The sequence below is a fragment of the Stenella coeruleoalba genome, assembly GCF_951394435.1.
Source record: "Stenella coeruleoalba genome assembly, chromosome: 7".
Classification (NCBI taxonomy): Eukaryota; Metazoa; Chordata; class Mammalia; order Artiodactyla; family Delphinidae; genus Stenella; species Stenella coeruleoalba.
The window spans coordinates 89,223,141-89,237,607 of NC_137153.1; the positions used below are offsets into that span (position 1 = coordinate 89,223,141).

Here is a 14,467-nt window from a genome sequence, read left to right on the forward strand (position 1 = left end):
TGGGAATACAAATGTCTGGCCCCCTTACTTCAGTTTGGGACAACTCTGAAGGGCCATCCCCATTCCTGAGTTCCTGGGATCAGCTGAGGCTTTGGTTGTAACTACATTGCACCTACTTTGCTGGTCGGCTTCTCTCCACCCCCAACCTTGTCTTCTTCAGGTCCCCATAGGTGTGTGTCCTAAGGACACTCCTCAGTAAGCCTTCTGCGTGCAGCTCTCCATCTTGGATTCTGTTTCCAAGGAACCCAGTCTTTAAGCAGTGCTTGTTTCTGAATCAACAAAGGTGACAAAAGGTAGGGCTATGCTGATGAATTAGGACTAGTTTGCATGCCCTGCTCTAGAACCAGGGGTGGGATCAGCCTCTCCCAACAGCACATAGGCTGAGCCAGAGAGGATAGGGACTAGAACAAAGCCTTGAATCGTTTACTAAAAAGGGAAGAATCATATTGGGGAGGCAGCTGCACAGACCTTTTGATCTTTCCAGAAAAGTCAGAAACAGTTTATGTAAACAAACAAACAAAAAACTCATGATGTTTTAATGTCAAAAACTAATTGAGATATTTTTAAACACTATTAAGAGCCAACAAGTCATGGTCTAATACTGCCTGCATTTCAGCAGTTTGCAACCTTGGCCAGAGAGAACATAGGTGTAGTTTGTAGCCCCAGAGAGCTAAGCTGGCACTAATAGTGATCATGAAGTCAAGATTTCAGCTCAACCTAAGGAACAGTTTCCTAATGATTTGAGCAAGATGAAAACGGAATGAAGCACCTCAGGAGATGAGTTCCTTGGCAACAAAGGCCATTGTTTTTTTGTTTGTTTTTTTTTAAATTTATTTATTATTTTTGGCTGTGTTGGGTCTTCGTTTCTGTGCGAGGGCTTTCTCTAGTTGCGGCGAGCGGGGGTCACTCTTCATCGCGGTGCACAGGCCTCTCACTGTCGCGGCCTCTCTTGTTGCGGAGCACAAGCTCCAGATGCACAGGCTCAGTAGTTGTGGCTCACGGGCCTAGTTGCTCCACGGCATGTGGGATCTTCCCAGGCCAGGGCTCGAACCCGTGTCCCCTGCATTGGCAGGCGGATTCTCAACCACTGAGCCACCAGGGAAGCCCCAAAGGCCATTGTTTGAGTCTTGTTAGAATTTGAACTATATGATCTTTGAGTTCCTATTCATTGAATAGGAACTTTATCCATAAAAAGTAGATATCCATATAAAGTGGATCCACTTTATCCATATAGAGTGGATATAACTTTATCCATATAAAGTGCCGTGTATACATAAAATACCACTGATACACCCTTTGGCTAATGTCAGTAGCAAACAGCAATGGGATTGCACCAATGGTTCTACTGAAACACAGCTCAATTTTCTTTTCTGGAAAACACACTCCATTTGACTCATTGCTTCTGGGTACTTCAGTATCAAAGGAAATAAAAGGTGAAAAGAGAAGCATGTGATTCTTTGCCCTGCTCCTGTCTTAGATACAAAAATGTCGCCAGCAAATCCTTTACAGATATCACATTATGAGACCCTCTGCTGCTTAGAAGTTAGCATTATATTCTAGCATGTCAGAGCTGGAAGCATCTCAAAGATCATGCAGTCTAACTCTTTCATTCAATAGAAGACACAGAGAAGAGAAGGAACACACCTGAATGACACAGAAAAGCCAGGACCAGGATCCAGATCTCTTTACTCTCGGAGCAGAGTCCTCTCACTGCAACCCAAAACCCATTTTTTGTCATTAAAGTGAAATAATTTGCTATTGTCAGCTATCCTGGAGTGATAGGACTTCTGGGCTAATGGACCTCAAGATTCTCACAGACAGGAGGTAGCCAGGCTCTGTCCTTTTCAGCAGTCTAGAATGCCTAATCATTTGTAGAGATAGCTTATTTGATTCTGTTTAGGATTTTCTTTTTAAAAGGTAATATGCTCACATGGTTAAAAAAAAAAAGGTGTTCACTAAAAGTTTAACTCCCACTGCTTCCCCCATCCCTCATACCCCCTCCTACAGGTGATTTCTCTTATTAGTTTCTTGTGAACCATTATAAGAAATTTGAAGTCACTTCCCTTGATTCTCAAAACGATCTGGTAGGGTGGGGATATTTACTCACCTTCATTTCACCTATGAGGAAACTGAGACTTAGGGAGCCTAAGCAAGTGAAAGAATGATAGACTAACCAAGTCCAAACTCAGTGTTCTTTCCGCAATTTCACTATGCCTTTCAATAGCTGCGAGGTGTATATAAAAGGTACAAGTGGGCATGGAAGGCAGGCTGAGCCACTGAATCAGAGCTCCTTAAAATTCCCAACAGGACAGAGCTTGCAGAAGGAGTGACTGGCCCAAGGTGAAAGAGAAGAGGGACCCACCAGGCAGATGTCCACCCGGAAATAGCATTTGTTTCATCCTGTCCCTTCATCCCATACACCTAATCTGTCACAAAGCCCTGTCAAGTTTTCCTGTGAAATATTTATCCCATCTGTTCCTCCTTTTCTCTTTTCACAGCAAAAACTCTGGTGCAAACTTCAGTTACCTCACATTGGGTTATTGTCACAGGCTTTTAATTGGTCTCCTGGTGCACAAATAGCTTCAACCTAAATGAGCATGTATTACATCCAATTTCCATTTATAACATGTGGGTAAATGATGCTGGTCCTTCATAAAGCCTAAATTTTAATCTTTCAACTCTACTCAGTGGAAACAACCTCATTAGTGTGTTAGTAAAAAGGGTCATGTAAAGAAGTCTTGCTCCAGCTCAGAAACAAGGCCGGTCTTGAGAAAGAAGAGACTTGTTAAGAAAATGAATAAATAGCCATGTTATTCATACACTGGAATCGTACTCATCAATAAAAAGAAATGAGTTACTGATGCATTCAACAACCCAGATGAATCTCAAAAATATGTTGAGGGAAAGAAGTCGGACACACGAGAGTACAGGTGTATGATTTCATTCATACGAAGTCCAAGAACGCGCAAAATCGTCTCTTGGGGATATAATTTAGAACAAGTGTTGCCTCTGATGGGGCACTGGAAGGGATACAGGGGGATGCGATAGCAGTGCTTTCTATCTTGAATGGGGTGTTGGTGAACACCTTTGTTAAAACTCACCAACTATATGCTTAACATCTGTGCATTTTACTGTAATTATTCCTGAATTTAAAAGAGAGAGAAAGAGAGAGGAGAAAAAGAGAGTGAGAGGGAGGCCGACCTGCTCAGGCTGTTGTAGAAAGAAGAACCCAGATGTCCAAACACAGTGGCTTCTGAGTGGCCCCCTGCACTCTCTCAACTTCTCTCTAAAACACATCAGAGGGGTGGGAGGGAGGGAGGCGCAAGAGGGAAGAGATATGGGGATATATGTATAGCTGATTCACTTTGTTATAAAGCAGAAACTAACACACCATTGTAAAGCAATTATACTCCAATAAAGATGTTAAAAAAATAAAACACATTTGAAGACATCGGGAAATTAGGAATCCCCCAACACTGTACAAAATCTGACAGAAATGTAATGTCAGAGTCTTGGCAACATCTCTACCCTTATAAAGTGCACGTTGCAGCTGTATGAAGAAAATCCAACCCAATTTTGAGCCCCTATCACACCCACATCCATCCCAGGAGCAGAGTGCCCCAGAAAAGGCGTGAAGGCCCTTGGCCCCTCCCAGACCGTCTGTCCTCTGGGCTCTGGGGACCTCCAGCCCTTTTGGAATAGATCTCAGGCAGGCAGAACACCTTTTCCCAGCATCCACACCCACTGTCAGGGGCCACCTCTAACAGCTCGCAAGCTTTTTGATTTAAATTTCATTTGTTTCCGAGTAATACAAGTAGAGCGTTTTAAACGCAGAAATAGACTACTACGGAGCTTGTTACCAAAACAGCATGCTCCTGCCTGGCCCCTCCCACTTTCCTCCCTCTTCTCCAGAGACAGCAACTTCAATTCTTTTAGCTGTCGTCTCTGGTGTCTGCCTTCTTTTATATAAATAATGTGGTTATATTACATCCAATGTTTTTTGAACATTAAATATTGACTTCCTACTATGAAAAATAAGGATTTAGCTCTCAGGTCCTCACTCCCACACAGCTTTGACTTCCCACCTCCTTTCAGTGTTGGTTATTTATGTTATGTGACTACATAATGTTTACAGATGAGCCATATAACATATTGTAATTATATTTCTTGTACAACTTTTTATTTTTCCTGGAGTTAAGAATGACCTCTTTTTATTGTTTTCATTTCTCTGTCAAAGCTGCAAAGTCACCTCTCAATGCGGCTGCACAGGAGGTAATCTTCATGTTTATTTTCCAGCATACCTCCTGGAGCCCTTGTCCTCTGTTTCCATCTGTATTGGGTTGTCCTTGAGGCCCACTACAGCTACCCTTAAGGGAGGGTATCCTCCAGTAGCTTCCTGAGAAAGGGTGCGTGGAGGGTTAATATTTTGAGATCTTGAATGTCTGAAAATATTTTTATTCTTCTCTCACTCTTGAATGACAGTTTGGCTGTGTGTTAGGTTCTAAGAGGAGGATCCTTTTCCTCAGAAGCCATCACCTCCACTGTCTTCTAGTTCCCCGTGGTCTATTAAGTCTCACATCATTTTGATTTTTGATTCTTTCATTATGACTTTTTTTTTTTTTTTTTTTTTTTACGGTACGCGGGCCTCTCACTGTCGTGGCCTCTCCCGTTGCGGAGCACAGGCTCCGGACGCACAGGCTCAGCGGCCACGGCTCACGGGCACAGCCGCTCCGCGGCATGTGGGATCTTCCCGGACCGGGGCACAAACCCGTGTCCCCTGCATCGGCAGGCGGACTCTCAACCACTGCGCCACCAGGGAAGCCCTCATTATGACTTTTTTCTCTCTTAGGACACTTTCAGGATCTCTGGTTTTCTGATTTTCATTATAATATGCCTTGATGGGCCATTTCAACCTGGAAATCCAAAGGAATTGTGTTGTATTATTGCTTGATAATTTCATCCTTTACAGCCGTAGGTACTGAAAATACTGGCATTTGGAGGTCTCTCAATGGAAATGCCTGCTTGCTTCCTGATCACCATGGAGTGATACCCACAAGTTTCTAAGACCTATCAGTACATCAGCGCTTCCAGTCATCTGTTTAGCCCCTCTCTCGTAAATATGAACGGACATTCAAGGATGGTCAGATACTCAGGAAAGACTTGTGAAAATTAACAAAAGGAAACCTCACTAAAATGGAGCTGGGAGGCCAGAGGGGGAGCTCTCATGTACATACCACGCAACATCCATAGAGATCCTGACAGGTAGAGACCTACCTTGCATCTCTAGCAAGAAGTGACACTACTATACCACCTTGGGAGGAAGAAAGATTTCTCCTTGCCTGGCAACAGCTCAGCCAGTGAAAGGCCACTATATTTCAAAGTCCCAGTTTCCTCCAATGGACTTTTTGTTTTTAACAGCCACTCCCAATTTCCCCTTCTCTATAAAAGCGTCTCCTTTCTTTTTCTTAACTAGACTTGCATGTGGTTCACCGTAGTTGTGTGTCCTGAGGTGCAATTCTTTGCTGCTCCCAAATAAACTCGTTTTGCTGTTTTATTGTTTTGGGTTAACAGACTCTAACACTAGAGCCAGAAATCTGAGTTAGTAAAAAGGAACTTGGAGAAAATGGAGACAATTCAGATATCAGAATAAAACTTTATCTTCTCAAAGAGAAGAGATGTTACATCAATGAAATAAAAACAGGATGCTATGAAAAATGAATAATTATAGAGACAAAAAAGTGCCCTTGGAAATTATAGCTAAAATAAAAGAAATTTGGTTATCTTAGATGTTCACTCTTAAACCAGTCACTTTGGACTTCCCTCGTGGCACAGTGGTTAAGAATCCGCCTGCCAATGCAGGGGACATGGGTTCAATCCCTGGGCCAGGAATATCCCACATGCCGCGGAGCAACTAAGCTCATGCACCACAATTACTAAGCCTGCGCTCTAGAGCCTGCGAGCCACAACTACTGAAGCCTGCGTGCCTAGAGCCCGTGCTCTGCAACAAGAGAAGCCACCGCAATGAGAAGCCTGTGCACATCAACGAAAAGTAGCCCCTGCTCACCGCAACTAGAGAAAGCCCACGCACAGCAACGAAGACCCAACGCAGCCAAAAATAAATATTTTTAAAAAATAAAAAATAAACCAGTCACTTTCCTCAGAAAAGAATCCTCCAATCTCCTGCCTTTGGAGATTAGCTATTAGCATTCTGGAACTAAGTGGGGAAAGGGGAGTTGGAGGGGTATCTCGCCATTTGGGATGTAGACTTCCACTTAATTCCCTCCATTTTATTTTTTCTCTCTTTCTTGAACTCTGATTAGTCGGATATTGGACCTCCTGGACTGATCCTTTGATTTTATTTGTCATTTAGTATATTTCATTACCTTTTTGTTCTACTTTCTGGGAAAATTTCCTCAACTTTATCTTTAAATCCTTTTAAGGATTTGGGAGGATGTGGAGATAAGCATATGAGTTAAATCCATCATGACTAACCAGAAATCCTTCTGATATCATTTTACATCTTGACTGATGGTACAGCTGACTCTTGAACAACACAAGGGTTAGGGTTGCCAATCCTCCCTGAAGTTGAAAATCCATGTATAACTTTACAGTTGGCCCTCCACATCCAATCTGCATCCACAGATTCAATGAACCTTATATTGTATAGGACTGTAATTTGTATTTATTGAAAAAAATTCACGTATAAGTGGTCCCCCACAGTACGAACCTGCATTGTTCAAGGGTCAAGCATGGGGATTTCCCTGGCTGTCCAGTGGTTAAGACTCCACACTTCCACTGCAGGGGGCACAGTTTCAACCCCTGGTCAGGGAACTAAGATCCCACACGCCGCATAGTGAGGCCAAAAAAACAAGGGTCAACTGTGTATTCTTCCGGGGAAGAATGATAATAAATAGGGAGGGAGATAATATGGAGGGTAGCATAGGACTAGTGTGGCACTGTGCATTCTGAAAGGTATGTTCTCTACTTACCTACATGGTTAATGGAGATGCACTCTCACCTGGGCCTGGTGTCCCCAAGTCCAGTGCCGCTCTGAGCCCATGTCTCCAGAGAATAAACTTCTGGTCTTCTGTCATTTGTCCACTGGCTTTCCATTTGCTAAACTCTCCCAGAGGGGTACTGGTGAGATAGAAAAATAAGTGAACAGAGAAGGAGGTCCAGAAATAGACTTAAGAATATGTAAGAACTTAGTACGTGTTAAGGGTCACATTTCATGTTCATTGGGGGAAAGATGATTACTTAACACATGGTGTTGGGACAAGTAGCTAACCATTAAAAATAAAGAAAATTAGACCTTTACTTCAAGGCATACATTAAAATATTAATCTATATAGATTATCGATTTCACATAAAAATGAAACCAGAAGTATCAGATGAAAATATAGGTGAATATTGATATAGTCTTGGGGTGGGGAAGGCTCTCATGACATGAGAGCAATAAACATAAAGATCAATTTTATCCTAAATAAAAATTTGAAATTTTTCTTCATCACCCTCCCCTGTATGTGTGTTTGTGTATGTATATATACATACATAAATAAAATTTTAAAGGCAAACAACAAGTGGGGAAAATAGTTTGAACATGAATGGCAGACTAAGGGTTAATATTCTTAATATATACAGAGCACTTATTAATAAATAATTTTAAAATACCAACAGGACATAAACAGGTAACTTATAAAGGAAAACAAATTCCTTATAAATACCTGAAAAAATATTCAGCCCCATTAGTTATATAAACAAGTACAAATTAGAGATGAGATATCATTGTCATCTTACCTAATTGATAAACATTTTTTACCGTTTTATTGAGATGTAACTCAGTTACCATAAAGTTCACTTCTAAAGTGTACAATTCAGTAGTTTTTAGTATGTTCAGAGAGTTGTGCAACCATCACTACTATCAAATTCCAGAGCATTCCTGTTATCCCAAAAAGAAACCCCATACTCATTAGAAGTCACTCCCTATTACTCCCAGCCCTTGGCGACCACTAATCTATTTTCTGTCTCTATGGATTTGCTTTTTTTAGACATTCCATATAAATGGAGTCATACACTATGTGGTCATCTTGCCTGACTTCTTTCAGCTAACATAATATTTTTAAGGTTCATCCATGTTGAAGCACGTATCAGTACTTTATTCCTTCTCATGTCTGAAAAAAATTCCATTGTATGTATATACTACATTTTGTTTATCTATTCTGTTATGGATAAACAACCAAAATGTCCAGTTTATGGACATTTCGGTTGTTTCCAATTTATGACAATTATGAATAATGCTGCTATAAACATTCATGTACAAATTTCATATGGACATACATTTTTATTCTCTTGGGTATATAACTAACAGTGAAACTGCGGGCTCTATGTTTAACTTTTTGAGGAACTGCCAAGCTGTTTTCCACAGCAGCTGCACCATTTTACATTCTCACAAGCAATGCACAAGGGTTCCAATTTTTCCACATCCTCACCAACACTTGTTGTCCATCATTTTAATTATAGGCATCCTAGTAAGTGCGAAGTGGTATCTCATTGTGGTTTTGATTATCATTTCCCAAATGCCTAATAACATTAAGCTTCTTTTTGTGCTTATTGGCCATTTGTATATCTTCTTTGGAGAAATGTCTATTCAAATTCTCTGCCCATTTTTAATTGGGTTATTTGTCTTTTCGTTGTTGAGCTCTAATAGTTCTTTATCTATTCTGGATACAAGTCCCTTATTAGATATATGATTCACAAATATTTTCTCTCATTCCATGCATTGTCTTTTCACTTTCTTGATGGTATCATTTGAAGCACAAAAGTTTTAAATTTTGATTAAGTCCAATTTATCTCTTTCTTCTTTGGCTTCTTGTGCTTTTGGTGTCATATCTAGGAAAGCTTTGCCTAATACAAGGTCATGAAGATTTACTCCTAGGTTTCCTGAGTCTTATAGTTCCAGCTCTTGTATTTAAGTCTATGGTCCATTTTGAGTTAATTTTTATATATGGTGTGAGTCAGAGGTTCAACGTCTTTCTTTTGCATATGGCTAAATGAGTCCAAGCACATTTTGTTTAAAAGACTATTCTTTCACATTGAATTGTCTTGGCACCCTTAGGTTTTCAACCTTGACATTAGTTGAAAAATGATTGACAAAGATTTTTAAAAGATAATACCCAGTTTAGGCAAGACTGAGGGGAAGTCTTACACACTGCTAATGGGAGCATAAAAGAGGAACAGCATCTGAAGGGCAATTTGCCATGTATATCCGATTTGAAAAATATGTACTCTGATTCAGGAGTTGTACTTCTAGGCATTTATTTCAAGGAAGATGTTACGTATAATGGTGAACAACTGGAAGTAACCTAAATGTCTATCAGTAGAAGACTAGGTGAATAAATTGTGCTATCATTTCATCTGTACACTGAAATATGATGCAGACTTTAAAAATGATGAAATGATTTATTGACTTGGAGCAATTCCTGTGACCTACTGCTAAGTGAAAAACAAAAGCATGTTACAAAGTGCTCTTTATAGTAGTATTCCACTTTATAATATATTTTACTTATGCATCTACATTCATAGAAATAGCTCACTGTTAACAAAAATGTTAACAGTGGTTGCTGCTAGATAATGGGATTTTGGCTGGCTTGTATTTTCTTCTTTATACTTTTGGTGCATTTTATGTATGTGCTACATGAATATATATTGTCTTTATATTCAGAAAAAGAAAAGCTATTTTCATTTTGTAGAAGAATGTCCTCAAGGAATATATATTGTAAAAGACTATTCAATGGTAAATATTTTCATAATATGTTAACTGAAAAAAGCAGGTTATAGTATCCCACTTAAAATTTTTTTAATGTAATAGACACCATATTTCCTAGGTACTGTGATACTTTTTTTCCACCACTTACTATTTCTGAAATAAAAATGTCTCTTACAATCAATATGAATATTTAATGTAGTGGTTCCCCCCTCCCGGCCTGCCTGAAAAGCTGTTATTAATGAGATGAGGCTTCTGGCAATCTGAGACTTGAGAAAGTGCCATATGTGTGTAGAGAAAAGACTGGAAGAATAGACACCAAAACGTGAGCAGTGTTTAGCTCTGAACTGAGATTTTTCTTTTCTTTTTCTTTCTTCTTCTTTTTCTTTTTTTTTTTTCTGGTTAAGTATAGTTTCCAAGTTTTCTGTAGTACGTGCATAAATAAACATAAAGAAATCAGGAAACCGGCTGCCTTGCTTTTCAAGGAAGAAGCAGAGTGTGAGGGTATTTGGGACTTTGGGCCTTTACCAAAATAAGAGACTAGCAAATTAGGGTGCACACAAACCACCTTGCATGCCCACTGAGGGGCCCCTGGCTGGGCAGGAGCTGGCAAAGCAAGCTTGAGAACAGATGGTAGAGTTCGGTCAGCGGGAGCAGGGCTCTTGGATCAATCTTAGTTCTGTGTGGACAAGGAAATCCCTGTGAGGTATGAGTGAGTCCAGATGGCGGGGATGCTGGCTAATTATGGAGGAGAGGGATGTCCAACACCGCGGGGCCACACAGATATTTTCCAGGAGTATGTTCTCAGTTACTCAAGAGAGACCAAGTCCTGCATGAAACAGAAAATGAGTCCACCCTTTTTGAAAGTCAAAACTTACATTGATTAGAGAATTCCCTGGCGGTCCAGTGGTTAGGACTCAGCACTTTCACTGTGGTGGCCTGGGTTCAATCCCTGGTCGGGGAACTAAGATCCCACCAGCAACTCTGTGCAACCAATAAATAAATAAATAAATAAATAAATAAATAAATAAATAAATAAAACAACTTACATTGGTTTGAGGTGAGCCCATACCTCAGCCAAAAGGGCATGGTAACTACAGGAGATGAAGGGCATGGAGCAGAAGTGGAAGACTAATGGCCACAGCAGAACTTCGATAACCCCTGAGGAGGCTAGCAAGCTCTGGGCCTCTGCTTAGAAGGGAGGGACTCTGCCTTGCAGCAACTGTGACTGGGGCACAGAGACAGTGCCAGGCACAGCGCCAGGTAGGAGCTTCACCCACAGGATCATGTCTAATCCTCATAACAGTCCCCCGAAATAAGCAGCCTGAGGCTCCTAGAGGTTATGTGGTTTGTCCCAAAGCACACAGCCTGTAAGTGATGGAGTGGATTCCCACATTACTAGAGTCCATCTCTAAAAAGGGAAAAACATTGAGCAAAGTTAACACTCATATTTGTCATGAGTATTAACTCATTACTTACCATAGTGTTAGCTGGAAAAACAAGTTTCAAGCAAAAATCTTCAATCTGATCCCAATATTGTTTTTTTTTAATCGTGAAACATAATTTTCTTTTTAAATTTTGTGGCTGCGTCACGTGGCATGCGGGTCTTAGTTCGCCAACCAGGGATGGAACCCGCGCCCCCTGCAGTGGAAGCGCAGAGTCTTAACCCCTGGACTGCCAGCGAAGTCCCCCCAATATTGTTTTCTTAAAAACTATGTATAATATAGAAAAAAAAAGCTGCAAGGATATACACCTTAATGGTGGATATGTTTCAATAGTAGGAATCTAATTTTAAAATTTAATATTTTCTTTAGTTTTTTCTTTTTTTAAACTTCCTCTGCACCCCCTCCTTGAGCATGTAAATCTTCTTAAAGCAGAGAAAACAAAAAGGCTTTTCAGAAGCAGTTGTGAGGACTAGTGGATCAAAGTTTTCAGAAGCAGTTGTGAAGACTAGTGGATCAAAGTAATGAGAATGAATTACAGTGAGATTTTAATGACAGAGAAATCCAGGTTCTTACCAGCTATGTGAGTTCCACTTGGCTTTGCTAAGCCTGTTTCCTAAACAATAAAAGGGAATTATAGTCTTGTCCCCGTGAGCTGGTGCCAGGATTAACTGAGATGCAATGTACACAAAAGTCCCAAGCACAGTACTTGGCATAAGGATAGTGTTTAATAAATGTTAAACCCGACTCTTGGTGGTCATAGCTCTTCCTTGCTGCCCCAGGAAGGCCACGCACCTACAGCTGTTTCAGAGAGCAGAACGGAATCTGGCTGTCTTGGCAGGGGCCCCTTACTGGACCTGCAGCTGCCTGCACACCTGACACTTTCCCCTTCTCATTTTTTTTTTTTACCATCTGGTGACTAACAGGATCTTATTCCTTAACCCATTTTCACCCAACTACTTGCCTTCCTCTCTCCGTTTGTCTCAGTGTCTCAGCTGTTTCTAGGTAATATTTTTGAGTACACGTGACATTATTTCAACATAACACATTTGCAGGGCACCTATGTTCTAAAGATGGCCCCAGGCTCCTGCTCTCCATTCATATCATCCAGAAATATTTGTATGAGCTCAGTCTCGCTGAGAATTTAGATCCTTCAACAACTCCCACGTGTTGCCTAGCTGCTATAACAGGCACACAGACCATACTGTGGAGACTCAGCGGACGGATTTACCAGTGTATGCAAATGTGTATGGGAGAGGAGGGAAAGAATGGAAGTGTTTAATATTTAGAGTAATGATTTCTTCACCCCATCTTATGCATCACCTTCATAGACTGTCTTTCTTAAAGAGAAAAGGTGCCGATTCTGGTAAACTGGTTTCAAGACCAGTTAAGCCAATGCCTGAGTGGGCCTGTTTCATCTTCAGATTTGCTGAAGTCTGTTCACAGACACAAAGTTTGTGGAAGGCTCTGATCATCTGATGACGTTGCTGAGGCAGTGGGGTGGAGAGCAGATCCAAGGAGTTACAAACTAGCTCCGAGTGTTCTCAGACATTTTGGAGCTTACTGGAATACACACATTCTGATTAACAAGCAGTTTTAAGGGTCAAAGGAGTGCCAAAACCAGGCATTGTTTGATATCTGTATTACTTATTAGGTAAACATTAACATCAATGGAAGTAAAAGAGATTTACCCATAGTTCAGACTCCCTCACAAACTAAGATGTTTTCGCTTTTCCTTATTCCCTTCCAGTCCTTCAAATCCATAAATCCAAAATCACGATAATGATTGCAGCTTAGATACAGTTCAATATTCTACTTCTTTCTCACACCCAGATGCATACACAGAATGATGTTAAGTACAGCAATATTCACAACCAGGACAGTTGTGACAACAGCCCCTTCAGGCCTGTGGACTGACAGTCCAGTGGAAGATGTTGGCAGGGCAGTGAGACACACCCTGTTCTGCCTGTGTTATTTATGCCTTTGGCAGTGAAGCCCCTGACAAAGAAGCATGTCACTGGAACACATGCTCTTTGTTCACAGAGGTGCATGCCAGCACCGGCTGTGTCAGAAGGGACAGTGCCGGGTCTGTAGTCTCTCTTCTGGCTCTTTTGCTTTCTTTTTATTTGCTGCACATTGTGGCTATGTTTATTAATTACTTTGTAGCTTAATCTTATAAAACACACATTTATCTTGTGAGTTCTCATACCGTTGAGTTGGTCATAAAGAGAGGACAGGATCCCAAGATTCTGCCCTCTTTCTCCCTAAGGATTGATATCACCTCCCCCACAAGCCACCAGGTTCCCACTTTCTCTAGCACAGAGCTACCACGGCCCAGTCTCCTTCAGCATCTCCCCTTTACCTACAAGATGGCGCCTGCAGCCTCTGTTTGGTATTAAAGCCTCTCTACAATTGTTCCCAACCTACTGTTTCAAAGCAGACCCCCATGCTACGATTTCATTCCACACAGACCGATAGTGTAGCAGAAGAGACACAGGCCTTGGAGTCAGGCCCATCTGGGTTTAAACCCTAGCTCCACCTCTTGTTGGCCACACAGCTTCAGTTCCTCATCTGTAAAACGACTAAAATACAATCTACTTCACAGGGTCGTCTGAGCATTAAATTAGAAAGAACGTATTAAGCCCTAAAAGTGGATGCTCAATCATTGCTTGTTAGCTCATGGAACTAATTTGCTAGTTTTTTTTGTAAAAGCCTTCATCTCATGGCCCTGCGGTTCTCATAACCTTACAGTTACAGACCTAGTGTAACATCCCGAAGAGCACTTCCCTCATCATTTTCCCGTCACAGAGATGACTGCTGAGACTAACCTTTTAAATACAAGACTCAGGAAACAACATACTAGAAAGGTTCTTTTTTGCCTTTTTCCATAATCCTTCTAAAACTTTTTTGTTTTGACATTTTAATGCATCTGATATTTTAAAAATTGATATAGGTAGTTTTGTTTGCCACTAAATGAACTTAGCTGAAATGGAAGAGTGCAGTCTTTCTTAACTTGAAGAAAACCTTAGGTTAATGCATAGAATTGTAAGTTTTTCTCTCTTCATAAATTGTTCTCAATCTTGGAGCCTCTTGTCCATACTAGAATTAAGATGGTATCTGATTTGACACGTGACGTATTTACTTATTTTAAGCTGAATGTAACATTATTTCTCTGAGGTCTGCAAAGCCGACTTAGTGCTCTAACCCTGTCTCTCAGGGAGCTCTCTGAGCCAGCCCATTACAAAGGCTACCTGCCAGTCCC

The 14,467-nt window shown here is 40.9% G+C and overlaps 1 protein-coding gene across 2 annotated transcripts in view; it reads right to left on the bottom strand.

The window, feature by feature from the left end:
- The window catches only part of HEMGN (hemogen), a gene marked incomplete at its 3' end in the record, with an annotated part of 34,716 nt that extends 23,968 nt beyond the window's left edge, over positions 1-10,748 (bottom strand). The window contains exons 1-2 of one of the 2 annotated variants that reach the window (XM_079926970.1): positions 10,642-10,748; positions 7,019-7,137 (exon numbers count right to left, since the gene is read on the bottom strand). In XM_079926970.1, coding sequence (XP_079783096.1) covers positions 7,019-7,094 — 76 coding nt within the window. In that variant the 5' untranslated portion in view covers positions 7,095-7,137; positions 10,642-10,748. Of the gene's footprint in view, positions 1-7,018; positions 7,169-10,641 lie in introns of those variants that run through there. The other variant, XM_079926971.1, reaches the window with a different exon arrangement.
- Between the last annotated feature and the right edge of the window lie 3,719 nt (positions 10,749-14,467).